Here is a 25,708-nt window from a genome sequence, read left to right as displayed (position 1 = left end):
AGCACCGGAAGCTCCAAGTGACACCCTCTGCCCTGTGAGAGGTTGAAGGGTGAGCCAGTCACTTCACCTGCCCCCTTCCCAAGTCTGCAGTCCCACCTCCCGCTGGACTCTGTCTGGGCCTCACCAGCACAGGGTGCCCGCCCACCTCTCCCTGGCAATGCAGGGAGTTCATACCTTCTTGGCCCCGGTTAGGGCTGCCTTCTGCAGCTTGTGGTAACAGTACTTGGCATATGTGCTTATTGCCACCCCTGGAAAAGAATGGTACCAGTTGGCTTGGTGTGGACATGTAGGAGCAGGGGCTGCAGGCCAACCAGTGACTGAGAGGAAGCAGCAAGAGGGGCAAGGAGAAGTGGCTCTTGTAAGAACGTGGGCACCCAGGGCCTTACTCTCCTGGGCTGTGCTTTGAAGTAAACCTATGTGGAAGGGAAGGAGGCACTGCCCTCCCCTCCAGAGGAGCCAGACTGCAGAAGGAAGCCCTCTGCCAACCCACCCAACCCTCCCCCTAGCGAGTAAGGGCAGGCTGGGGGTGCGGTGTTTCCCTGGAGAAGTGGCAGGCCAGATAGGGCAGGGCCTGGGGAACCCCTGAGAAGGGGGATTTCTGTGTGCAGCAGGCCTGTGGGCACTCGGCACCCACTGCCCAGGGTCACACAGGACGGAGCTCTGGGTTGGCTGGACTGCAGGCCTTCTTGTAGCTCTGATTCCAGCAGGAGGCCGTGGGCAGCTCAGGGAGAGGCCTTAGCCTGCAGGGTCCCATGCCCATGTGGCTGAAGGCTGCCTGGGTGGGAGTCAGGGAGAGGGAGGTGCAGGGCCTGGCTCATGTGAGAGGGGGATAGTGGAAGTGGATGCCCCAAGTCCTGAACCTGGTTTCGCTGGGAGGGCAACGCTGGGGAAGAACCACTCAGGGCTCTGCCTGAGGGCTGAAGGTGATGGGAGGATGGGTCTTTTTTCTCAAGGAGAGAGGCTTTCTAACTGGTGGTCATGGAGGGCGGCAGAGCCAGCAATCCGAGAGCAAGGCCTCAAGCACCTTGGCTGGGGTCTTTCCAGATTTGAAGGGAGAGGGGCTAGGAGGAGACCTAGTCCAAGGAGGGTCTGAAACGTGGGCACATCCTTCCTGGCCCAGGCAAGCAAGGGAAGGAGCAACAGGACAGAGGAGCCACCTGGGCCGGGCTGTCCGGGCCATGGACAGAGGGGCTGGACCATGTGCCCCCAGGCTCAGGTCAGGCCCCTTCCCTGTAAGACTCTGCCTCTGCTGAGTGCCACCTGCCTAGGGGCCTCTGGACCCAAGCCTCAAATCCAAACACAGAGTCTTTTTCAAAGGAAGCAGTTTCTTGAGATGTCTGAGGACATGGGGCTCCTTGAACCTCAGTGTGAAGAACACAAACATGTCTCATCCACGAAAACCTTTTCATTTCTAGTTATCACGGAACAGCTGTCGTAACTGGTGACGGAGTTCTATTTTAGAGGAACCAGAATGAAAATGAATGTTTCTTCTAGATGTTTAAACCCTGAAGAATCTGTTTCAGGTCCCTGGGGACCCACAGACCCCTGGCAGAGACCCTAGCTGCTGCCTCCCATTAGCCCACTTGGAACACAGCGCTTGGAATCTTCCACCCCTGGCCCATGTGGCCCACGTGGGCAAGCTCTGGGCTCAGTGAGAAGGGATGGCGCTCAAGCAGAAGGAACCTGGGCTGCACCCTGAGCACTGGGAGCACCTGGCAGCAGCGCTCCCGCTCCCCGTCCTGGGTGCAAGCCCCCTCTCCCTTGGGTGACTGCTTCTGTCCCTGGGCTTGGGGCCCACGGGCAGACCTGCCCCGCCCTCCTGCCACAGGTCTCATGGGGCTTCCTGCACCTCTCACCTAGGGTTGGTGGTGCAGCTCTTCCTGGCCTGATTCCCTATCTGCAGGATGGGGACGGGTGCCCATTAAGGGCCGACCTCGGAATCTGGCAGAGTGAGGACTCAACTGAGAACCACCACTGCTGGAGTCCCAGGGCACATCCTCCTGGGCCAAGACTACGGGGTGTTTGCTCAGTGCCCAGCGTCCAGCCCAGGGAGCCCTCTGGAAGTGTGGGGGACCCTGCTCTGAGCCCCATGTCCAGCGCTCAGCCCAGGGAACCCTCTGGTGGTGTGGGGGACTCTGCTCTGAGCCCCGCGTCCAGAGGCTGACAAAGCAGTTCTCCCAGAGCCTTGCTGCTGTGCCAGGGCCCAGGCCATGAACCTCAAAGGCCACCAAGTGTGGCCAGAACCTGCTGCCTCTTGGCACATGCTCTGCAGGGTCCCAAGGGTCTGGCTCCCTTCTCTGACCCACTCAGGGCTCCGATCACCCCCAACCCTGCTCATGGCTGCACTGCTCTTGTGGATTGGCTTGGGCAGGAGCTCAGGACCCCACCTGCTCCTACCCACGACAACAGTGGCCCAAGGGTGCCCTGGAATCCCAGATGGCAGCTGCCTCCTTTCTCCTGGCACAGGCAGCAGCCAGCCAGGCACTTCCCAGAGGAAGAAGAGTGGGGCAAGTGTGGGTAACTGGGTGTAGGCAGGCTGGTAGCTAGTCCCAGGATATTGGTGCCAAGAGGGGCAGTTCACGGCACAGCAATGCACCACTGGCTCTCCTGGTGGGGGAGGGTACACAGCCTTGAGCTAACAAGGCTTCCCTGGAGCTTGGGCAGGGGTGGGGTTCCTGAGCCAGGGCCCAGAAGGGCAGGGATGGGAATGCTGGGGGAGGGAGGCTGGGGAACCCCTGAGTGTGCTGGGGGCCCTGCCAGGGAACCGAGGCCCGGCTTGGCCCCCAGGGCACTCCCACACCAGGGGCTGCCTCCAGCAGGCCCCTCCGCACTGTGCGCCCAGCATGCACACCGGAGAGTGTCCCGAGCACCGCGGAAGCTGAGACAGGGCGGCGCGGCCTCTCCCAGGAAGCCCTGTCGACAAGCAGGCTTCAGCCCCCTCTGGAGGAGGCCTGGCAGTTAGTGCCCCCCGCACCCCAGCCCGGAAGTGGTTAGAGAGAGGGGGCCAGGCGGCCGAGCCGGAGAGCAGAGCTGTGCAGCGCAGCGCCCGGGGCTGCGGGAGAGGCCCTACCATCCGGCTCCTCAACATAAGGCTTGGGTTTCTTTCTCAACTTGGACTTCTTCTTAGTGTTCCTTTCCAGGAGCGCTTTCATGTGCTGGGTCACTGGGGAGCAAACAGAGGGTGAGGCCACAGAACACAGAGGAACACGAGCCCACACGGCCCCACGCGGGGCTGACCCCAGGTGGCTGGTGGGTGACGGCCCAGCCTGCGGGGCTCCTTGAGGGGTGAAGGCGAGTGCCCTGCTCACTCCCGGGACAGGGGTGGGTGTGAGGGCCTGTCCGGGCCACGTGGCTGGGGAAGTGCCAGCAAGATGCCCGCAGGCAGAGGGGAGGGACTGTGGTCAGCTCCTGACCCTCTGGCTGACAGGACGGAAGGGGTGGGGAGAACCCTGAGGAGGCCCCAGGCCAGCCGTGGGGTTCCTACATGGCTGAGGGGACGCTGAGCAAGGGGGGGCGCCGGGCTCCCCTCTCTGGCCAGTCGGGGCGCCTCCCACTCGGCACCGCTGACACAGCCCCTCCTCCCCCGTCCCATGCTCCAGGAGGAAGTTGGGGTGCACGGTCCACACTGAGGTGGGAGCTACCTCCCATCACGGTGGACCCTCTTACCTACATATATTATTCGTAATTCTTCTGGATGGGGAAGCTGTTATTTACCTAATTACACTTTGGGTTATAACCCAATATGCTTTATTCTGCTGTTCAGTGCTCCAGCTTTGGCCCCGGGAGCTGTGTTCTCTAACACAGCCCTGTGTCAACCCTCATCCCTTCCAGCACTTCCTCCCCTCGACGGACATCAGTGTGAGCAAACTCCGGGAGATGGTGAAGGGCAGGGAAGCCTGGCGTGCGTGCTGCAGTCCACAGGGTCACAAAGAGTCGCACACGACTTAGCAACCGAACAACAATATGTACATTTCCAACCCCACCCTTAGAATCAGTTGCTTCTCCAAAGAGCACTGGTTCTGTCTCATAGAAAATGCCAGAGACCAAGAGCTGTTGGTCAGCTGTGCTCACTTCTACGGGGTGGCACTGCCCTCGCTGACAGGGCTTGGGCAAATAAACAGGTAGCTAGGTGGGAGAGGCTGCCTTCTCTTCCCAGTTCAGAGTTTTTGTCAGGAATGGAATGCTGGATTTTGTCAAATGCTTTTTTCTCCACTTATTGATATGCTCATATGATTTTTTTTTATTCTGCTAATATGACAAATCACAATGACTCATTTTTAGAATGTTAAACCAACTTTCCCTTTCTTAGATAAACCCCACGTACTCAAGGTGCATTATCGTTTTAATATATTATTGAATTCAATTAGTCAAAAATACTGTTAAGTTTTTGTACTATGTTCATGAGGGATACTATCTGTGTTTTTTTTTCAAATTTTTGGTAATGTTCTTTTCTAATTTTGATACAGAGAGAACTGGGAGATAGTCCTTCCACTTCTGTTTTCTGAGTTGGTAAAGAATTACTACACAAGCAAGCATTTGATAATTCTCTAGTGAGGCCATCTGGGCCTGGCATTTTCTTTGTGGGAGAGTTTTAAAGTCCTAATTTAATTTCTTTAGTAGATATATGATTTTTCTGAAATAGATAAGAAATAGAGGCCTTACAAATAGCTGTGAAAAGAAGAGAAGCGAAAAGCAATGGAGAGAAGGAAAGATATAAACATCTGAATGCAGAGTTCCAAAGAATAGCAAGAAGAGATAAGAAAGCCTTCTTCAGCGATCAATGCAAAGAAATAGAGGAAAACAACAGAAAGGGAAAGACTAGGGATCTCTTCAAGAAAATCAGAGATACCAAAGGAACATTTCATGCAAAGATGAGCTCGATAAAGGACAGAAATGGTATGGACCTAACAGAAGCAGAAGATATTAAGAAGAGATGGCAAGAATACACAGAAGAACTGTACAAAAAAGATCTTCACGACCCAGATAATCACGATGGTGTGATCACACGACCCAGATAATCACGATGGTGTGATCACTGACCTAGAGCCAGACATCCTGGAATGTGAAGTCAAGTGGGCCTTAGAAGGCATCACTACGAACAAAGCTAGTAGAGGTGATGGTATTCCAGTTGAGCTATTTGAAACCCTGAAAGATGATGCTGTGAAAGTGCTGCACTCAATATGCCAGCAAATTTGGAAAACTCAGCAGTGGCCACAGGACTGGAAAAGGCCAGTTTTCATTCCAATCCCAAAGAAAGGCAATGCCAGAGAATGCTCAAACTACCACACAATTGCACTCATCTCACACGCTAGTAAAGTAATGCTCAAAATTCTCCAAGCCAGGCTTCAGCAATATGTGAACCATGAACTTCCTGATGTTCAAGCTGGTTTTAGAAAAGGCAGAGGAACCAGAGATCAAATTGCCAACATCCGCTGGATCACAGAAAAAGCAAGAGAGTTCCAGAAAAACATCTATTTCTGCTTTATTGACTATGCCAAAGCCTTTGACTGTGTGGATCACAATCAACTGTGGAAAATTCTGAAAAACATGGGAATACCAGACCACCTGATCTGCCTCCTGAGAAACCTGTATGCAGGTCAGGAAGCAAAAGAACTGGACATGGAACAACAGACTGGTTCGAAATAGGAAAAGGAGTACGTCAAGGCTGTATATTGTCACCCTGCTTATTTAACTTATATGCAGAGTACATCATGAGAAACGCTGGACTGGAAGAAACACAAGCTGGAATCAAGATTGCCGGGAGAAATATCAATAACCTCAGATATGCAGATGACACCACCCTTATGGCAGAAAGTGAAGAGGAACTCAAAAGCCTCTTGATGAAAGTGAAAGAGGAGAGTGAAAAAGTTGGCTTAAAGCTCAACGTTCAGAAAACGAAGATCATGGCATCCAGTCCCATCACTTCATGGGAAATAGATGGGGAAACAGTGGAAACAGTGTCAGACTTTATTTTTCTGGCTCCCAAATCACTGCAGATGGTGACTGCAGCCATGAAATTAAAAGACGCTTACTCCTTGGAAGGAAAGTTATGACCAACCCAGATAGCATATTCAAAAGCAGAGACATTACTTTGCCAACAAAGGTCCGTCTAGTCAAGGCTATGGTTTTTCCTGTGGTCATGTATGGATGTGAGAGTTGGACTGTGAAGAAGGCTGAGCGCCGAAGAATTGATGCTTTTGAACTGTGGTGCTGGAGAAGACTCTTGAGAGTCCCTTGGACTGCAAGGAGATCCAACCAGTCCATTCTGAAGGAGATCAGCCCTGGGATTTCTTTGGAAGGAATGATGCTAAAGCTGAAACTCCAGTACTTTGGCCACCTCATGCGAAGAGTTGATTCATTGGAAAAGACCCTGGTGCTGGGAGGGATTGGGGGCAGGAGGAGAAGGGGATGACAGAGGATAAGATGGCTGGATGGCATCACTGACTCGATGGACGTGAATCTCAGTGAGCTCCAAGAGTTGGTGATGGACAGGGAGGCCTGGCGTGCTGCGATTCATGGAGTCGCAAAGAGTCGGACACGACTGAACGACTGATCTGATCTGATCTATTTCTTACTGAATGATCTTTGGTAGTCTGTGTTCTTAGAGGAATTTGTCTATTTCCTCTAAATTGTCAAAAATACTGACATAAAAGTTGTTCACAGTATTTTTTTTATTATCCTTTCAACATCTGTTGAATCTGTAGTGATATCATCTCTCGTTCTTGAAACTGGTAATTTATGTCTTTTTGTCCTGGTTAGTCTGTATGGAGGTTTGTTAATTTTGTTGACCTTCTCAAATAATCAGGTTTTTGTTTCACTGATTTTCCAGATGGTTTTTTCTGTTTTCTCTTTCACTGATTTCTACTCTAATCATCATTTCCTTTCTTCTCCTTACTTTTGGCATATTTCCTCTCTCTCTCCTTTCTAACGTTCCTCAATGTAGGAGCTACGTGATCTATTTCCTAGTACAGACATTAGGTGCTGGAAGTTTCCCTCTAAGAACTGCTTTAGCTCCATCACACTAATTTTAACATGTTTTGTTTCTATTTTCTTTCAGTTCAAAATACTTTCTATATTCTCTTTTCATTTTTATTTGACCCATGAATTGTTCAGTATCATGTTTAGTTTCCAAATACTCAAGGATTTTCCAGGTATCTGTGTGTTGCTGATTGTCAGTTTAATTCCATTGTGGTTAGAGGACACACTTTCTTTGACTCATATTCTTTAACTTTTACTGAGACTTGCTTCATGGCTCAGGATATGGATTATTTTTAAAAAGTGGCTGACATTTGAGTCCAGATGCTCTAGGCTTCTCTGGTGGTTCAGACAGTACAGAATCTCCCTGCAATGCAGGAGACCTGGGTTCGATCCATGGGTTGGGAAGATCCCCTGGAGAAGGCAATGGCCACCCATTCTAGTATTCTTGCCTGGAGAATCCCATGGACAGAGGAGCCTGGTGGGGTCCCAAAGAGTCGGACACGACAGCAAATAACACACCCGCTCTGCGACCCAGATCCTTGAAGTGTGGCTGCTTTGCTTCTCACGCAGACCTTCAGCTACGCCCTCTGTTCTCAGCGCCACGGTCACTCCCACTTTCACACCACTGTGGAGGATGCTCGCCCCTGCTACTGAACTTCTCAGGCTTTGCCAACTGCTTCAACTTTTCAGCTTCCCCACCACCTGCTTGGGATCCACGTTTCTTGGTCTGCCAAATGAGTTTTTCACCACTTGTCCATTTGCTTTTCAGCTTCCAAAACATGATTGTTTTTCCTCTTCCCTCGTCTTTGTCCTGGTGGGTTTTAGTATTTTTATTATAATAAAATGTACATACCATAAAACTTGCCATTCTAACAATTTCAATTGTACAGTTCAGTTTTATTATACAGTACAGTTCAGGTTATTAATCCTTTGTGTCACTGTGTCACCACCACCACCCACCTGCAGTGGGAAAAGGAGTACGTCAATGCTGTATATTGTCACCCTGCTCATTTAACTTACATGCAGAGTACATCATGAGAAACGCTGGGCTGGATGAATCACAAGCTGGAATCTAGACTGCTGGGAGAAATATCAATAACCTCAGATATGCAGATGTCGCCACCCTTATGGCAGAAAGTGAAGAGGAACTAAAGAGCCTCTTGATGAAAGTGAAAGAGGAGAGTGAAAAAGTTGGCTTAAAGTTCAACATTCAGAAAACTAAGATCATGGCATCCGGTCCCATCACTTCATGGTAAATAGATGGGGAAAGAGTGGCTGACTATTTTGGGGGGCTCCAAAATCACTGCAGATGGTGACTGCAGCCATGAAATTAAAAGACGCTTACTCCTTGGAAGGAAAATTATGACCAACCTAGACAGCATATTAAAGAGCAGAGACATTACTTTGCCAACAAAGGTCCATCTAGTCAAGGCTATGGTGTTTCCAGTAGTCATGTATGGATGTGAGAGTTGGACTGTAAAGAAAGCTGAGTGCCGAAGACTTGATGCTTTTGAACTGTGGTGTTGGAGAAGACTCTTGAGAGTCCCTTGGACTGCAAGGAGATCCAACCAGTCCATCGTAAAGGAAATCAGTCCTGGGTGTTCATTGGAAGGACTGATGTTGAAGCTCAAAGTCCAATACTTTGGCCACCTGATCCGAAGAGCTGACTCATTTGAAAAGACCCTGATTCTGGGAAAGATTGATGGCAGGAGGAGAAGGGGATGACAGAGGATGAGATGGTTGGATGGCATCACTGACTCAACGGACATGAGTTTGAGTGAACTCCAAGAGTTGGAGACGGACAGGGAGGCCTGGCATGCTGCAGTTTATGGGGTCGCAAAGAGTCGGACACGACTGAGCGACTAAACTGAACTGAATTGATTTAGGCTGAATAATACTCCACTGTATGTACAGATGACATTCTACTTTATCTGTTCATCCATCAATGGATACCTGGCTGCTTTCTACCTCTTGGCTGTTGTGAACATGGTGCTATGAACACAGGTGTGCAAATATCTATTCACGTCTCTGCTTTCAATTATTTCGGGTATTTACTCATAAGTGGAATTGTGGAGTCCTATACTAATTATATTTTTATCTTTTGAGAAATTGCCATTCTATTTTCCATAGTGACTGCAGTATTTCACATTTCCTTGCGAGGTTTCTTTTTTTGTGTTTAAAAGATTCCCTCAGTGTTTTTACCATGAACTCAAGGTGGGATGCAAGTAAATGTACGTGTCCAGCCTGCTATCTTTACCCGGAGGATAAACGCCTGCTGCAGGCATGAGGCGCTTGCACTGAGCGTCCCTCAGGGTGCTCCTGCAGGAGCTGCAGTTGGTGTGCTGTCGCCAAACCCCTGGGACACCTGTGCTGTCAGCATGCTCAGGGGGGTCCAGGGCACACAAGCTGTGAGTCACCTGGGGGTGGTTGGCACAAAGATGTGATCACATGAGACGAGGTTAAGCCAGGGGGGCAGGAGCTCACATGAACTTGGGTTCACTGTGCGGTACCTTGGTCCCTCGAGGTTGTGACCACACAGCAGACGTCACACATATGCTGGCAGATGAACTACAGCTTCTGAGGCCAAGGCAGGGAGCAGCTGGGTGAGGCCCCGCGTGCGGGAGCAGCTCAGCTTTGCCCTCACCACTGCTCCCGGGACAGACTGCATGTCCTTCCAGGCTCGTCCCCCTGGGCTGAGGGGGCCTGTCTTCCTGACCAGTGGCCAGCACCCACGTTCTCTCAAGGCCGCTCTTCTGTGCTGGTGCTCACCCAGGAGTGGGTCTCACAGCTGGAGACAGGGCTCTGACAGGAGGGCAACCCTGTGCCACTGATGTAAGACCAGACCCCACAGCCCAGACACGGGGCCCAGCTTGCAGAAGCACACAGACCCAGTGTGGTCTGTGGACAGAGACCACCGGGGCTGGGCAAGCATGGCTGCCGGGCTGAGCCTCTATTCCGCCTGGCTCCCACAGCACAGACGTCAGGCCAGAGGCTCACTGACCGCGGAGCCAGCGGCACTGTCCTGCTGGGCAGTGCCCGGCTCTGCACAGGCGCCCCGGCGAGAGAGGGGCCGGCCCCAAGCCTCTGGCCTCTGTCCACCGCTCACTCAGCTGTCACTCAGCAGCACTGCTGGAGCCCCGCAGGCTGCGTGCTAAGTGGTGGAAACACATTTCCAAACCTCCAGCTCACAGCAGGGACATTTCAAGTCCTTTTTGGAAGAGGCTGAGGTGAACCATGAAGCTACTGAAGGCCCACCTGCGCCTGGGAAGGTCTGAGAGGACAGAGACAGACCCAGGGCGCCTGCCTCACCCCGGGAGCAACCTGGGGAGGCCTGACTGTGGTGTTCAGGGATCATGCTCCCAAAGGTACACGCCTGAGTGAAAACGTCAAGGCTTCCGAGATGTGCTTCCCAACGGCTGGCGTGTTGGACGGTCCCTGTGCTTGACGCGCCTCCCAGGACCCACACTGCCTGCAGCCCTCCGCACTGTGTGCACGTGCCTCGGCACCCACGGCTGGGCAGGAGCAAGGCCCTGGTCAGGCCAGGCCAGGTGACCACTCGCCCCAAGCCATCTACAGCACGGAGGACACTCAGGAGCACAGGGTGGCTGACGGCTGCTGCACGGGCAGGTGCTCCTGCAGCCCCACCCTGGCGCTGGCCCAGGCCCAGGACGTGCACCACCTGGCTGGCAGGACTGTGGCCCAGCGTCCTCCCCACGCAGGTCAGGTCAGGGCCACACAGACCTGACACATGGCCTCCAGACGCAGCCTGCACTCGGCCCCAGGCAGCCGTCAGTAGGTTGCTGCTATGACGTTCCCAACCTCTGACCCCTGACACAGCTCAGGGCCATCTCAGCTCACAGCACCACAATAGCCTACTGGTCACCTCAGCCCTGGTGCTGGGCCAAGTGCCCAGCTCCTTGCTGCTCTCAGAAGCCCTCCTGAAATGGCCTCAAGGGACAGTGTGAGCCCAGCCAGGGTGGATGCAGTAAGCGCCCTCATCAGGCAGGGCCACTGGGATGGGGCCTCGGAGGGAGCAGACGCTGGCTGGTGGGGATGCAGGTGTGACATGCAGCCACATCTCTCAGCCAGCGGCCGGGACGGCGGCACACCTGGAGCGGCTCTCCTCAGGGCCTCTGTGCTGAGAGGGGATCCCTGAGGACCCTGTGTCCCTGTGGAAGCCAAGGGTGTGCCCTCGAGAGGCGGTGCCTGTGTGTGCCTGCTGCCTGCGGGCCCAGCACTGAGCCCAGGCAGGGGACCTGCCGCAGCCACCCCTGAGCCAGTGCCCGAGCCAGTGCCCGCCTGGGCCATTCTTACCTTTGGTGTCGTTGACAGGGTCCATGTGCCGGTAGATGTAGCCCTCCAGGTAGGAGTGGAACTTGGGCGTGGGTGGGAAGAAGGCCAGGCAGATGGCCATAAGCTCCCAGCCACGGGCCAGGCTCTCAAGGCGAAAGTTCTCGGTGGTCTGCCGGCACAGCTGGATGTAGAGCTCATCCCGCAGGCCCTGCACGCTCCAGCCTTTGGTGGCGATCTCCAGGGCCACGTGCAGCGGGTCTGCCTTGGCGCGCCGGTCGCCCATGTACATCTGAATCAACTTGAAGACCTCGCAGGCCTCTTTCTTCACGTGGCGGTCGCTGGTCACGATCATGGGCTTCTTGATGGACTCACTGCTCCAGGCCAGCATGTTGGCGATGGACACCTTCCGCCGGAAGAGGCCCTGCGTGTGGGTGTTGAAGTGCTTGGAGGCCCAGTTCTCGATGTCTGTCTCCGAGGACGGCTTGCGGAGCGTGAAGGTGGGGAACACGCAGCTGGCACTGGGCATCACACTCCGGGCCTGCCGGCTGCTCTCGAACTGGGCGCAGGTGCCAAGGTCCTCAGACTGGGGGACGGAGGGGCCCACATGAGCCAGCCAGTGGAGAAGTGTGGCCCCCACCCCACATAGGCCCAAACGCTGCTGGAGGAGAGAGGCCTGGGACTCAGCTCTGCCCACCTCATCCCAGTCTGCCCGCCTCAGTCCATGCCCGCCCTCCTCACCCCCGTCCGCCCACCTCACCCCTGTCCACCCACCTCACACTTGTCTGCCTGCCTCAGTCCATGTCCACCCTCCTCACCCGTCTGCCCACCTCGCCCGTCTGCCCGCCTCAGTCCATGTCCACCCTCCTCACCCGTCTGCCCTCCTCACCCGTCTGCCCACCTCAGTCCATGTCCACCCTCCTCACCCATCTGCCCACCTCGCCCGTCTGCCCGCCTCAGTCCATGTCCACCCTCCTCACCCATCTGCCCACCTCACCCGTCTGCCCGCCTCAGTCCATGTCCGCCCTCCTCACCCGTCTGCCCTCCTCACCCGTCTGCCCGCCTCAGCCATGTCTGCTGTCCTCACCTGTCTGCCCATCCACCCATGGTCCGCCATCCTCACCCTGGTCTAAGTGCCTCACGAGGCTGAGACGGGACCAACTTTTCCCTGGGGGCTCAGCCTCTGGGAGGCACCCACCCTGGTCCAAAGACCGAGGGTCGGGAGGCCAGCACAGTCTGGGAGTAGGAGGAGCTCGTGTGGCCCACGGGACACTGCGTCCCGGACTCACACGGCCCCCCAGGCAGGGGGCCGACCATGCGTGAGGGTGGGCAAGGGGGAGAGCGCTGTGGCTTCTGCCGGTTCAAGTGGGAAGGGCAGCCCCTCAAGGACACAGAGAGCCCCAGATGCCAACCGTGCTTGACAGAGGAACGCAACCTTCTCTGGGCTGCCACTGCCACACCTCCCCAACAAACACACAAGGATTCCCAGGCATCAGAGGCAGGGGGGATGCCCCCGGCCCCTCCTTCTCCTGGCAGGTCGTGCCCACACCTGCACAGCCTCCCCAACCCCTGGGGCAGGAAGCCACCTCACCCGGCAGCACCTGGCATGGACCTCAGTCAGGCCCTCGGAGCCCACGTGTCCTTCCGTCCAGATCAGGCTGGGAGCTGGGTGCCACAGGACGCAGCTGCCCACACCCCACCCACCACCTGCCCCTGCCCTGCCCGTCTGTCCTGATGCCCTCCTGTGTTACAAGCCACAGACAGAGACGCTGCTCTGAACGCTCCAATCTGGAGTACACTAAGGTGGCCCTGCCCCAGGGAACACTGGCCACCTAAGACGTCCTGGTTCTTGCGCATGGCATGTCTTCTGCATCAGGGCTGGGGGTGCACCTAAGGAGCCTGGCCCCGGAGTCTCTGGCCACCAAGGAGGGCCCGGCACTCCACCTGCACAGCTTCTCACTGTGCCTGTTCATAGGTGGGAGGCAGAGGCTCAGGGAGCAGAGGGCGGGTGGCTGCCTCTGCGTCCTGGAATCAGGATGTGCCTTTGGCTCCCCAGTTAGCAGGAGCCGAGGTGAGACCTCTGTGCTGGCGGAGACCCCGGTGGCCATCCACCGTCTGTCCTCAGGCCCGCCAGGAACTGTGAGGCCACACACGTCTCGGGGTGCTGACCTGCCCCACCCCTGCCCAGGACCCGCCTGTGAGTGCCTACCTGAGAGGGGTGCAGGTAGGGCTCCGGGGAGGCCAGGCTGGTCTGCACGGAGACGCTCTTCTCGAGCAGGACCTGCGGGAAGGCGAGCCTGTCCAAGGCACCCCTCTGCCAGTGCTTGCTCTCCTGCTGGGCCAGTGCCTCATCCTCACTGAAGGCACGCACCACGGGCCCGGGCATGGGCAGCGGCACCGCCCCGTCACTCTCGTAGCCCGAGCCATCCTGCTGCGAGTCCCAGCTGCCCCTCTGCTTCATGTGCAGGTGGGCTTGCTGTGCCTCCCAGGCCAGCCGGGCCTGTGCCAGGAAGGGCTCAGCCGGGCCCCGGTGGCCCTCCCCGTCCCCCGCCTCCCCCTCTGTGCGCTTTATGGGCGTCAGGCCGGGTCCACACAGAGGCCGCTCATCCGTCAGGGGCTGCTGGCTCAGCGGGTCGCAGTCCCCGGGGCCCTCAGCGGGCGGGGCGCTGGGAGCATGGCACACGGAGGGGTTCCTGCTCTTCCTCTTGCGCGTGCTGGGGGAGTAGCCCGTGGAAGACATGGTGTCCTGCTGGCTAGACCAGGACATGGCATCGTCTTGGGCCTGGGGCAGGGGCGTGGGCGGTGGGGCGGGCCGCAGCTCGGGCCCCTCCATGCTGCTATAGTCCCCAGACACAACCCCCAGCGAGGACGTGGCCCCCAGGCGCTGGTCGCGCAGCAGGCAGGGGCTGGGCTGCAGAGACAGTGAGCCGCCCCCCGGGTGAGGCGTGTACTTGTGCCGCGGGCCTGCCCGCAGCTTGGGGCTGGAGCTGGCCTGCTCCACGTACACCAGCTGCCGCACGTACTCCTTGCCGGCAGGGCTGTACTCCAGGCTCAGGTAGCGCTCGGGGCACTTCTGCCTGGTGAGCACCAGCTGCTGGTAGGGCGACGCAGAGGCTGCCTTGGGTGGCTTGCGGCCAGGAGACCGCCGGGGCGAGCCGGCCTCAAACTGCACATCCATGGGGGGTTCGTCGTAGAGCGGGGCCTGGTACTCCACGGGGGGCTCCTCATAGAGGGGGGGCTCGTAGGCGTAGCGTGGTGAGGAAGGCTGCGAGTCTCCAGCGGGCCGGCGGGGCTGGGCCAGCAGCGGGGAGCAGCTCCCTAGCTCAGCCCTCTTCGGGAAAGGCGACGGCCTCCGCTCCGGGAAGAAGACGGGGCTGTCCGCATCAGGGGTGAAGGTCTGCAGGCTGGGTGAGTGCTGTCCTCCGGAGGGCCTGCGGGAGCGACCCCCAGGCTGGCTGTCCAGGGCGTAGCCATTGCCCTGGGGGGAGAGGAAGCTGGGCTCCCTGTCGGCAACTTTGATGAGCATGCGCTCCTTGGTGCCCGAGTTCCAGCGGAGAGAGGAGGTCCTGGTAGGGGGTGGGGAGCAGGTTACCTGAGGAGGTCCTGGGGGGGCAGGTTACCTGGGGAGTTGGCCAGGGGGCAGGTGACCTGGAGGGAGCCCTGGGGGGAGCAGGTTGCGGGCGGGGGGCAGTCCTGGGCAGGTTACCTGGGGGGAGCAGGTTATGTGGGGGGCAGTCCTGGGGAGAGCAGGTTACCTGGGGGGATCCTGGGGGAGCAGGTTACCTGGAGGGGGGTCCTGAGGGTAACAGGTTACCTAGAGGGTTCCTGGGGGGAGCAGGTTACTTGGGGGGGTTCTGGGGAGAGGTTACCTGGGGAGTTGGCCAGGGGGCAGGTTATCTGGGGGGGCGGTCCTGGGGGCAGGTTACCTGGAGGGAGCCCTGGGGGGAGCAGGTTACCTGGAGGGGGGTCCTGAGGGTAACAGGTTACCTAGAGGGTTCCTGGGGGGAGCAGGTTACATGTGGGGGCGGTCCTGGGGGTAGCAGGTTACCTGGGGGTGTCCTGGGGGGAGTCCTGGAGGGAATAGTTACCTGAGAAGGTCCTGGGGGGGGGCAGGTTACCTGAGGGGAGTCTGGTGGGGGCAGGTTCCCGGGGTGAGGTGGAAATCTGACCCCTTCGCCAGCCTGGACCCATGACCACCCCCCTTGACCTCACGGGTGTGTGAGGTCAGCCCGGAAGGCCTGGTCGTCTCTCACTGTCCTCTTCAGAGCTGCCCCAGGGGCTGCAGGCTGTGGGGCCTGGTACTGCCGGGTGCTGTGATGAGCTGTGAACCTTTCACTGCTGAGGCCCTGACCCCGGGTCGTGCAGCCTGGAGCAGCTGCCCCCTGGCCTGGGAGCCCTCCTCACACACTTCCCAGGTCAGCCCGGCAGCCCTCCAGGGGGCTCTCCTACTGCTGCCCATGGGGACGCTCCTCCAGGGCCCTTGTGAGAGGTTCTGCTCTGGTCCCAGGCCAGAACCAGGCACAGAACCACTCCTGGACGGAAGCGCCGGGGACCAGAGGGCTCCCAGAGGCCTCTGTGGCTTTGGAATCCTGGGTTTAGCACCCTCCCCACTCCCGCAACACAGCCGATCATCCCGCAGCGCAGCACCTCTCAGGGCCTGGAATCCAACCACAGGCCCCCATGAGTCCAGAAGGGCTGACTGCCCTGCTAGCACTGCCCACTGCCACTCTCAGCACTCCGCACCTGGACCGAGATGGTAAAACCGCTCCCCGTTCCTAAGGGCACCTGTGGCCCCAGGGAGTTGTGTGCCCAGACCCTGGCCCCTCCACCTAGCAGGGGGCACTAGGGGTGTTCAGGCTCTTCTGAGTCTCATTTGCCTGATGACAACACGGAGACACTGCCCCTGGCGATACAGGGACTTGATCACACACCGTGCCCACCAACTAACGGTCAGCCCCACGTCCCACAGCTGTACCAGCCATGACACGGCAGACCAAGAGGCCCGGAGCAGTGCACGAGGCTCCCCGCTTCCAACTGCCCCCTCAAGAAACTCCCAGCTGCTTTAAAGACTTCCTTCTAAGAATACACCTGCAATGCGCAAGACCTGGGTTCGATCCCTGGGCTGGGGAGATCCCCTGGAGAGGGCAAAGTATTCTGGCCTGGAGAATTCCATGGACTGTATAGTCCACAGGGTCACAAAGAGTCGGACCTGACTGAGCGACTTTCACTTTCTACATTTCCTTCTACATCTGGAACCTTTGCGTCAGTGTCTCTGCTTCATAGCGCTTCTTCAGTCTGTGGTCTGACATATTTTATGATTTCTGGAAACTCCTGACCATATCTTTAAAAATATTACTTCCATCCCATTTCCTCTCTCCTTCTCTGGGAGTCAGGTGCTGTCCTCTGCACTGAGCTCCACAAAGTTTCAGGCTGTGTCCTGTGCTTCTCATCCCCTGGACTCTCCACACTGCAGACATTTTTCTGATCTACCGTCTAATTTACTAACCTTTTAAGAGTCCATCTACTGAGTTCTTAGTTTTCTTATTATATTTTTTTCAGTTCTAGAATATCTATTGATATTTAAATTTGTTTAACAGTACTTTGAGGTTCACAGAAAAACCGAGCAGAAAAAAATGTACATTTCCGACGTACCCCCTGCACCTACTCACACAAAGCTTCCCCGATTATCAGCATTTCGCAAGAGACAGAACATCTACTGTCAACTGATGGACCAGCACTGACACATTATAATCAACCAAAATTCTTAGTTGATATTAGGGCTCACTCTTACTGTCGTACATTCTGTGGGTTTGCATAAATGTAGAGACACGTATCCACTGTTGTAGTGTTGTACAGAGCATTTTTCTTTGCCCCCCAAACCCACATGCTCTGTCTGTTCATCCCCCTCCCCAAATCCCTGGCAACCACTGATCTTTTCACTGTCTCCATAGGAGGCATCTCTGATGCCAAATCAATGAGCAAATCTTTGGCCTCCAAAAAAGGCAATCTGAAAACCTACATACTCTGACTCCAGAATGTCAGGAGTGCAATCACGCAGTGTGCAGGCTCTCAGGCTGGTGTCTTCGCTTTGTGACATGCACTTAAGCTCCTCGGTGACTCTTCACGGCTGACAGCTCATTTCTTTTTAGTGTTGTATAAGCCATTGTCTGGATGGACAACTGTTTACTTCTCTATTCACCTACCGAAGGACATCTTGTTTTGGCAACTATGAATAAAGATGCTAAAAACATCTGTGTGCAGGATTTGATATGAACATAAAATGTCAAACTCATTTTGGTAAATACCAAGGAGCAGTACTGCCAAATCATTTAGAGTATATTCAGGTTTTTAAAAGAATATATTTATTATTTATGGCTGAGTCAGGTCTTGGTTGCAGTACATGAAATCTGCATTGCATCATGCTGGATCTTTCCCTGCAGTGCAAAGGTGTCCTCCAGTCATGGCACACAGGCTCAGTAGTTGTGGCACGTGGGCTCAGCGGCTGTGGTGCATGGGCTCAGTACTTGGGGTGCATGGGCTTAGCTGCTCTGTGGCATGTGGAAACCTAGTTTCCCAACCAGACACTGAACCTGACTCCCCTTGCCTTGGAATGGGGGATTCTTAACCACTGAACCCCAGGGAAGTCCCTGTGTTCAGTCTTAGCAGCTGCAGCCTCCTGCGCTCCCACCAGCACTGACCGCGGGTTCCCTTGCTCCGCACCCTCGCCAGCACCTGGTGTCAGAGTGTCCGCCTTCTGGCTCCTCTAACAGGCCTGCAGAGGTATCTCACTCTTGTTTCACTTTGCATTTCCTGCTGACAGGTGATGTGGAGCATCTGTCACATGCTTTCTGTGCCAACAGTATAGGTTCTTTGCTGAGGTGTCTGTTCAGCTCTTTGGCCCATTTTAAAAGCAGGTTGTTTTCTTACTGCTGCATTTTAAGAATTCTTTGTATATTTCAGATTACAGTCCTTTATCATTTGTGTCTATTGCAAACATTTTCTCCTACTTTGTCTTTCGCAGAGCAGAAATTTTTAATTTTAACACAGTCCAGCTTATCAATTGTTTCTTTCATGAATCGTGCCTTTAATGTTATACCTAGAAAGTCATTGCCAAACCCAAGGTCATCTGGGTTTTCTCCTGTTACCTTCTAGGAGATAGTTTTGTATTCCCATTCAGGTCTGTGATCCATCTTGAGTTAATTTCCATGAAGGGTGTAAGGTCTACATCCAGATTCACTTTCTTGCATGTGGATGTCCAGGTGTTCCAGCAACGTCTCTTAAGAGACCATCTTGGCTCCACTGCATTCCTTTTACCCCTTCATCAAAGGTCTGCTGATAATATTCATGGTGGTCTATTGGTTGTCTCCAAAATCACTGCAGATGGTGACTGCAGCCATGAAATTAAAAGATGCTTACTCCTTGGAAGGAAAGTTATGACCAACCTAGATAGCATATTCAAAAGCAGAGACATTACTTTGCCAACAAAGGTTCATCTAGTCAAGGCTATGGTTTTTCCTGTGGTCATGTATGGATGTGAGAGTTGGACTGTGAAGAAGGCTGAGCGCCGAAGAATTGATGCTTTTGAACTGTGGTGTTGAAGAAGACTCTTGAGAGTCCCTTGGACTGCAAAGAGATCCAACCAGTCCATTCTGAAGGAGATCAGCCCTGGGATTTCTTTGGAAGGGATGATGCTAAAGCTGAAACTCCAGTACTTTGGCCACCTCATGCGAAGAGTTGACTCATTGGAAAAGACTCTGATGCTGGGAGGGATTGGGGGCAGGAGGAGAAGAGGACGACAGAGGATGAGATGGTTGGATGGCATCACTGACTTGACAGATGTGAGTCTGAGTGAACTCCGGGAGTTGGTGATAGACAGGGAGGCCTGGCGTGCTGCGATTCACGGGGTCGCAAAGAGTCGGACACGGCTGAGCGACTGAACTGATTGGTCATCTCTCCATTCTATTCCATTAATGTGTCTATTCTTTACCAACACCACCCTGTCTTGCTTACAACAGCGTTACAGGGAGTCTTGGGACTCAGGTAGTATTATTCCTCCAACTTTGTCCTCCTTGAATATTGTGTTGGCTGTCCTAGGTCTTCTGCCTCTCTAGAGAAATCTAATTATTGCTTTGTCAATATCCACAAAACCACCTGCTGGGATTCTGACTGAGACTGCATGGAATCTATAGGTCAAGTTGGAAAGAGTGGAGTCCTTCCTCCACTTGTTGAGTTCTTCTGTGATATCTTTCATCAGAATTTTACAGTTTTCCTTACATAGATTTTGTATATATTTTGTCACATTTACACCTAAGTATTTCATTCTGGGTGATACTAATGTAAATGCTACCGTTTCTAACTTCATATTCCACTTGTTCATTGCTAGTATATATGAAAGCAATGGACTTTTGCATATTTAGCTTATATCTTACTACCTAGCTACAACCACTTAGTTCTAGGAGTTTGCCAATTCTTTAAGATTTTTTACATAGGTGATCAAGTCATCTGCAAGCAAAGACAGTTTTATGTTTTCCTCCCCAACCTGTATACTCTGTATTTCCTTTTCTTGTGTTACTGCATTAGCAAAGAGCTCCAATACAATGCTGAGCACCAGAGGTCAGAAGGGAAACCCTTGCCTTGCTTCTGATCTTAGTGGAAAAGCTTTGAGCTTCTCACTACTAAGTATGATGTTAGCTGTAAATTTTTTGCAGATATTCTTCATCAAGTTAAGGGAGTTCCTCTCTTTTTGGGTGGCACTAGTGGTAAAGCACCCACCTGCCAATGTAGGAGATGTAAGAGACACAGATTTGAGCCCTGGGTTGGGAAGATCCCCTGGAGAAGGGCATGGCAACCCACTCCAATGTTCTTGCCTGGAGAATCCCATGGACAGAGGAGCCTTGTGGGCTACAGTCCATGAGGCTGCAAAGAGTCAGATGGGACTGAAGTAATTAAGCACACACATATTTCTACTTTACTGAGTTTGTTTTTAAATTAAGGTTGGCTGTTGGATTTTACCAAATGCTTTTTTTGCAACTGTTGATATGATCATAAGTGAAAGTGAAAGTCACTCAGTCATGTCCAACTCTTTGTAACCCCATGGACTGTACAGTCCATGGAATTCTCCAGGCCAGAATACTGGAGTGGGTAGTCTTTCTCTTCTCCAGGGGATCTTCCCAAGCTAGGGATCGAACCCAGGTCTCCCACATTGCAGGTGGATTCTTTACCAGCTGAGCCACAAGGGAAGCCCAAGAATACTGGGGTGGGTAGCCTATCCCTTCACCAGCAGATCTTCCCTACACAGGAATTGAACTGGGGTCTCCTGCATTGCAGGCAGATTCTTTACCAACTGAGCTATGATTTTTCATCTTTGGCCTACTGATGTAATGGATTATATTGACTCTCAAATGCTGAACCAACCCTGCATACCTAGGATAAATCTCACTTGGTTATGATATATAATTCTTTTTATACATTGGTAAAGAAATATAAAAAAGCAAAATGGCTGTCTGGGGAGGCCTTACAAATAGCTGTGAAAAGAAGAGAAGCAAAAAGCAAAGGAGAAAAGGAAAGATATAAGCATCTGAATGCAGAGTTCCAAAGAATAGCAAGAAGAGATAAGAAAGCCTTCTTCAGCGATCAATGCAAAGAAATAGAGGAAAACAACAGAATGGGAAAGACTAGGGATCTCTTCAAGAAAATCAGAGATACCAAGGGAACATTTCATACAAAGATGGGCTCAATAAAGGACAGAAATGGTACGGACTTAACAGAAGCAGAAGATATTAAGAAGAGATGGCAAGAATACACAGAAGAACTGTACAAAAAAGATCTTCACGACCCAGATAATCACGATGGTGTGATCACTGACCTAGAGCCAGACATCCTGGAATGTGAAGTCAAGTGGGCCTTAGAAAGCATCACTACGAACAAAGCTAGTGGAGGTGATAGAATTCCAGTTGAGCTATTTGAAACCCTGAAAGATGATGCTGTGAAAGTGCTGCACTCAATATGCCAGCAAATTTGGAAAACTCAGCAGTGGCCATAGGACTGGAAAAGGTCAGTTTTCATTCCAATTCCGAAGAAAGGCAATGCCAAAGAATGCTCAAACTACCGCACAATTGCACTCATCTCACATGCTAGTAAAGTAATGCTCAAAATTTTCCAAGCAAGGCTTCAGCAATATGTGAACCGTGAACTTCCTGATGTTCAAGCTGGTTTTAGAAAAGGCAGAGGAACCAGAGATCAAATTGCCAACATCCGCTGGATCATAGAAAAAGCAAGAGAGTTCCAGAAAAACATCTATTTCTGCTTTATTGACTATGCCAAAGCCTTTGACTGTGTGGATCACAATCAACTGTGGAAAATTCTGAAAGACATGGGAATACCAGACCACCTGATTTGCCTCTTGAGAAATCTGTATGCAGGTCAGGAAGCAACAGTTAGAACTGGACATGGAACAACAGACTGGTTCCAAATAGGAAAAGGAGTACGTCAAGGCTGTATATTGTCACCCTGCTTATTTAACTTATATGCAGAGTACATCATGAGAAACGCTGGACTGGAAGAAACACAAGCTGGAATCAAGATTGCTGGGAGAAATATCAATAACCTCAGATATGCAGATGACACCACCCTTATGGCAGAAAGTGAAGAGGAACTCAAAAGCCTCTTGATGAAAGTTAAAGTGGAGAGTGAAAAAGTTGGCTTAAAGCTCAATGTTCAGAAAACGAAGATCATGGCATCCGGTCCCACCACTTCATGGGAAATAGATGGGGAAACAGTGGAAACAGTGTCAGACTTTATTTTTCTGGCTCCCAAATCACTGCAGATGGTGACTGCAGCCATGAAATTAAAAGATGCTTACTCCTTGGAAGGAAAGTTATGACCAACCTAGATAGCATATTCAAAAGCAGAGACATTACTTTGCCAACAAAGGTTCATCTAGTCAAGGCTATGGTTTTTCCTGTGGTCATGTATGGATGTGAGAGTTGGACTGTGAAGAAGGCTGAACGCCGAAGAATTGATGCTTTTGAACTGTGGTGTTGGAGAAGACTCTTGAGAGTCCCTTGGACTGCAAAGAGATCTAACCAGTCCATTCTGAAGGAGATCAGCCCTGGGATTTCTTTGGAAGGGATGATGCTAAAGCTGAAACTCCAGTACTTTGGCCACCTCATGCGAAGAGTTGACTCATTGGAAAAGACTCTGATGCTGGGAGGGATTGGCGGCAAGAGGAGAAGGGGACGACAGAGGATGAGATGGCTGGATGGCATCACTGACTCGATGGACATGAGTCTGAGTGAACTCCTGGAGTTGGTGATGGACAGGGAGGCCTGGCGTGCTGCAGTTCATGGGGTTGCAAAGAGTCAGACACGACTGAGCGACTGATCTGATCTGATACATTGGTAGATTTGATTTCCTAACATATTTTTGAGGATTTTTACATCTATGTTCATGAGAGAGACAGGTCTGTAGTTTTCTTGTGTTTTTCTGATTTGGATATTAGAGTAATACTGGCTTCACAGAACAAGAAAGTAGTCCCTCTGCATCTATCTTCTGAAAGAGATTGTACAGATCTCATAAAATTTCTTCCATGTATGTTTGGTAGAACTCACCAGTTAACCCATTCAGAACTTCTGCTTTCTTTTTTGGAAGATTATTAATTATTGATTCAATCTCTTTTAACAGATATAGACCTATTCAGATTGTGTATTTCTTCTTCTATGAGTTTTGGTAAACTGTATCTTTTAAGGAATTGGTTTATTTTGCCAAGGTTAATAAGCTTGTGTGCACAGCCTTGTTCAGAGCCTTCCTGTCCCCTCTGAGGCTGCTGAGGCAGAACCACGTCTTCTGGACTGCACCGGCTGTCAGGCTACGGCCACAGGTCTTGGCTCCTCTGTGGATCTCTGATGCCTGCAGAAATTTGGTCTATTTTGTTCTTGTACAGGCTGGTCTCAGGTAAGTGAATCCACCATCACAGAAAGTAGAAATCCCAAGTATCCAAAGAAATGAACTGTGTACTCTGGTCCTGTGCCTCTGTCCTCTGACTGAGCCACAAGTCCTAACTGTTGGCCGTGGGTAAGGCAGGACTGAGAGAACCAGGGTAAGAGCGAGCAGGGCTCGGGAGGCAGGCTCCCTTCGGGAATTCAGCTCTTGGTTGCCAGAGGCTGCTCCTGGCCAGCCGCACAGGCCAGCCAAGCAGAGCAGAGGACGGCAGGCGTGCTCGCAGACCTGGAGAACCAGCCCTGGAGTCTGAGAGATCCAGGGCTGAACTCCAGCCTGTAGTTCCTGGGCTGTGGGGCATCACCTCCCACTTCCACCCCAGTCCTCACGAGATCTTGCGAGGACTAAAAGTAGGACGCGTGGAAAATCACGGTCTTGGTTCAGCAGGGGCACACAGGAGACACTGCACATGGTCCACTGCCCACCAAATGCGGGCAGGGCTGCAGCAACCAGATAGGAGGGAGCCAAGGCAGAGGCAGGCACGGGGCAGCATGAAGGCGGGTGCCGGCCTGTTTCAGGAAACGCGCCCCCAGTGGCCCAGAGACGATGCCCCTCAGCGCCCCAAGGCCCAGGCAGAGTCCTGTGCTTCTCTCCCAGCCCCTGATCACCTTCCCTCCCACAGGACGACCCCCGCAGCCCCTCACCACCACCCGCAGACCCAGGAGGAGGCCCGGCCTTTTCTCTCAGCCCCAATTCCTTGTTGGCTCTGCTGGGGAGGAGACACCCAGGGGAAAGACCCCTCCCACCACCTCCTGCCTGTTTCTGGAGGTGCCTCAACAGGGAAGCGTTGCTCCATGCTCAGCGCCCTGGAAGAGCAGCAGGAAACGGGCCCTGGACTGCCTCGGAGGGAAGCTTCTGCCCCCGATGTGGGCCCCGCTCACAGGCCACGAGACCACATCAGCTCTGTGCCCACAAACCCCAGTCAAACCCGAGTCTCCCGGTGACCAGTGAGGACACCCGTGGACACAGCCACACTGCTGGCCCAGGCAGGCTTAGATCCCTCCCTGTATCAACAAACCCAGTCTCGATCTCTAAACTGAGCAAACTGCCAAAGGCCCCTCGCGCTCCAAATCCCCACCTCCAGAGGCCCGGCACCCCGTCCATCCCCCATCAGCTACGGATGAGGTGCCTGCTCCAGCCTGGACACACGAGCTAACCCAGGGGAGGCCCTTGCTCAGCCTGCTGCTGCTGTGCCCAGGGTCCTGAGCGTTGAATCTAGAAACCCCAACACCCAGCAAGGCCAACCCAGGCCCGAGGGCAGCCAGCCTCCCTGCCCCACTTGGTGGGCACGAGTCTTCCCGACGTGGCCTGGGAAGCCACACTTCCGATGCGCCTGGGGCTCTGGGGGGGACCACACACTAAGGAACCTCCAAGGGATCCACCAGGGCCAGTACCATGGACACAACAGTACTCCACACCACACAGTGGCCCAACAGCCTCTCCTTGTGTCCCACGGGCCAGGGCAGGGCCTGGCACGCTCTGCACGTCCAGCTGGTCACTTCCTGCTGGGCCAGACCCTTCTCCAGCTCACCCGAGAGCTGCCAGGAAAACCACCCCCGGCCAGGAGATGGACAGGCCTGAGGCAGGGCCTACCTGCAGTGGAGAAGGTGGCCGTCCACGCTGTAGTCCCGGTAAACCTCGTAGTCCTTCTCAAGGAGCACTCCTGACGGTGAGGAGCTGAAATGCAGCAGAGTGAACAGGAGACGTGAACAGAAGTACAACCGCTTAGAGACACAGCGGGTCCACGCTGCACGCCGTGGAACGAGTGCAGCCCTCTGGTTCTCACCACAGCTCCTCCCACAGGTCTGCCTGCACCTGGGCAGGGTTTCTTGCACCCTCACTGCCCCCTCCCACGATGCCCCGATGGAGCCCAATGCCTCACCCAGGACAGCCCCAGGCCCAGCAAGGAGCTGGAGCTCTGGCCGGTGGCCTCCGGGCTGGGCTTGGACCAGGGGGCATGGAGTGTGGCACAGAAGGGCTCGGGCCTGGTCGCCAGGGCCCCTGGGCTGGCCATGGTGGGGAGCCTGCACTCCACTTCAGGCTGGAGGGCAGCTGACTACAGCCAGTGGGCCTCATCCAGCTCCAGTGCCTGGTTTTGTACAGCAAGTGGGCAATGAATTTTTTACATGCAATTCAAATTCCAGTGTCTGTCAGGAGCACATCATGGGAACACAGTCCTGTGTGGCCACACCACTCAGCACACCACAGGTCCCGGGTGCGGCCACAACTCAGCAGCCTGAGTGCCCCCACACGGCCGATCTGCCGGCCACAGATGGGGGCCTGGACAGCTCTGCCTTTGGCGGCGTGCAGGCTCTGTGCCGCTGGGCCAGGCAGACACACGGCCCCACTGGAGGGTTGCAAGGTGCACAGCGGTCAGAGCCCAAGACGGGAATCTCGTCGCAGCAGAATTACTTTAATGAAAACGGAAGGGACCTTCACACCA

General features: G+C 53.9%; 1 protein-coding gene across 2 annotated transcripts in view; it reads right to left on the bottom strand.

Annotated features, from left to right (window-relative positions):
- The window catches only part of ARHGAP39 (Rho GTPase activating protein 39), a 56,826-nt gene that overhangs the window by 3,346 nt on the left and 27,772 nt on the right, over positions 1–25,708 (bottom strand). The window contains exons 4-8 of one of the 2 annotated variants that reach the window (XM_027560422.1): positions 24,859–24,942; positions 13,478–14,834; positions 11,293–11,854; positions 3,071–3,163; positions 175–248 (exon numbers count right to left, since the gene is read on the bottom strand). In XM_027560422.1, the coding sequence (XP_027416223.1) occupies positions 175–248; positions 3,071–3,163; positions 11,293–11,854; positions 13,478–14,834; positions 24,859–24,942 (2,170 nt within the window). The remainder of the gene's footprint in view (positions 1–174; positions 249–3,070; positions 3,164–11,292; positions 11,855–13,477; positions 14,835–24,858; positions 24,943–25,708) is intronic. The other variant, XM_027560423.1, reaches the window with a different exon arrangement.

Source organism: Bos indicus x Bos taurus, chromosome 14, assembly GCF_003369695.1.
Source record: "Bos indicus x Bos taurus breed Angus x Brahman F1 hybrid chromosome 14, Bos_hybrid_MaternalHap_v2.0, whole genome shotgun sequence".
NCBI classification, from domain to species: Eukaryota; Metazoa; Chordata; class Mammalia; order Artiodactyla; family Bovidae; genus Bos; species Bos indicus x Bos taurus.
Note: the sequence above shows the minus strand (reverse complement) of the source record. Positions and strands in the feature narration are given on the sequence as shown.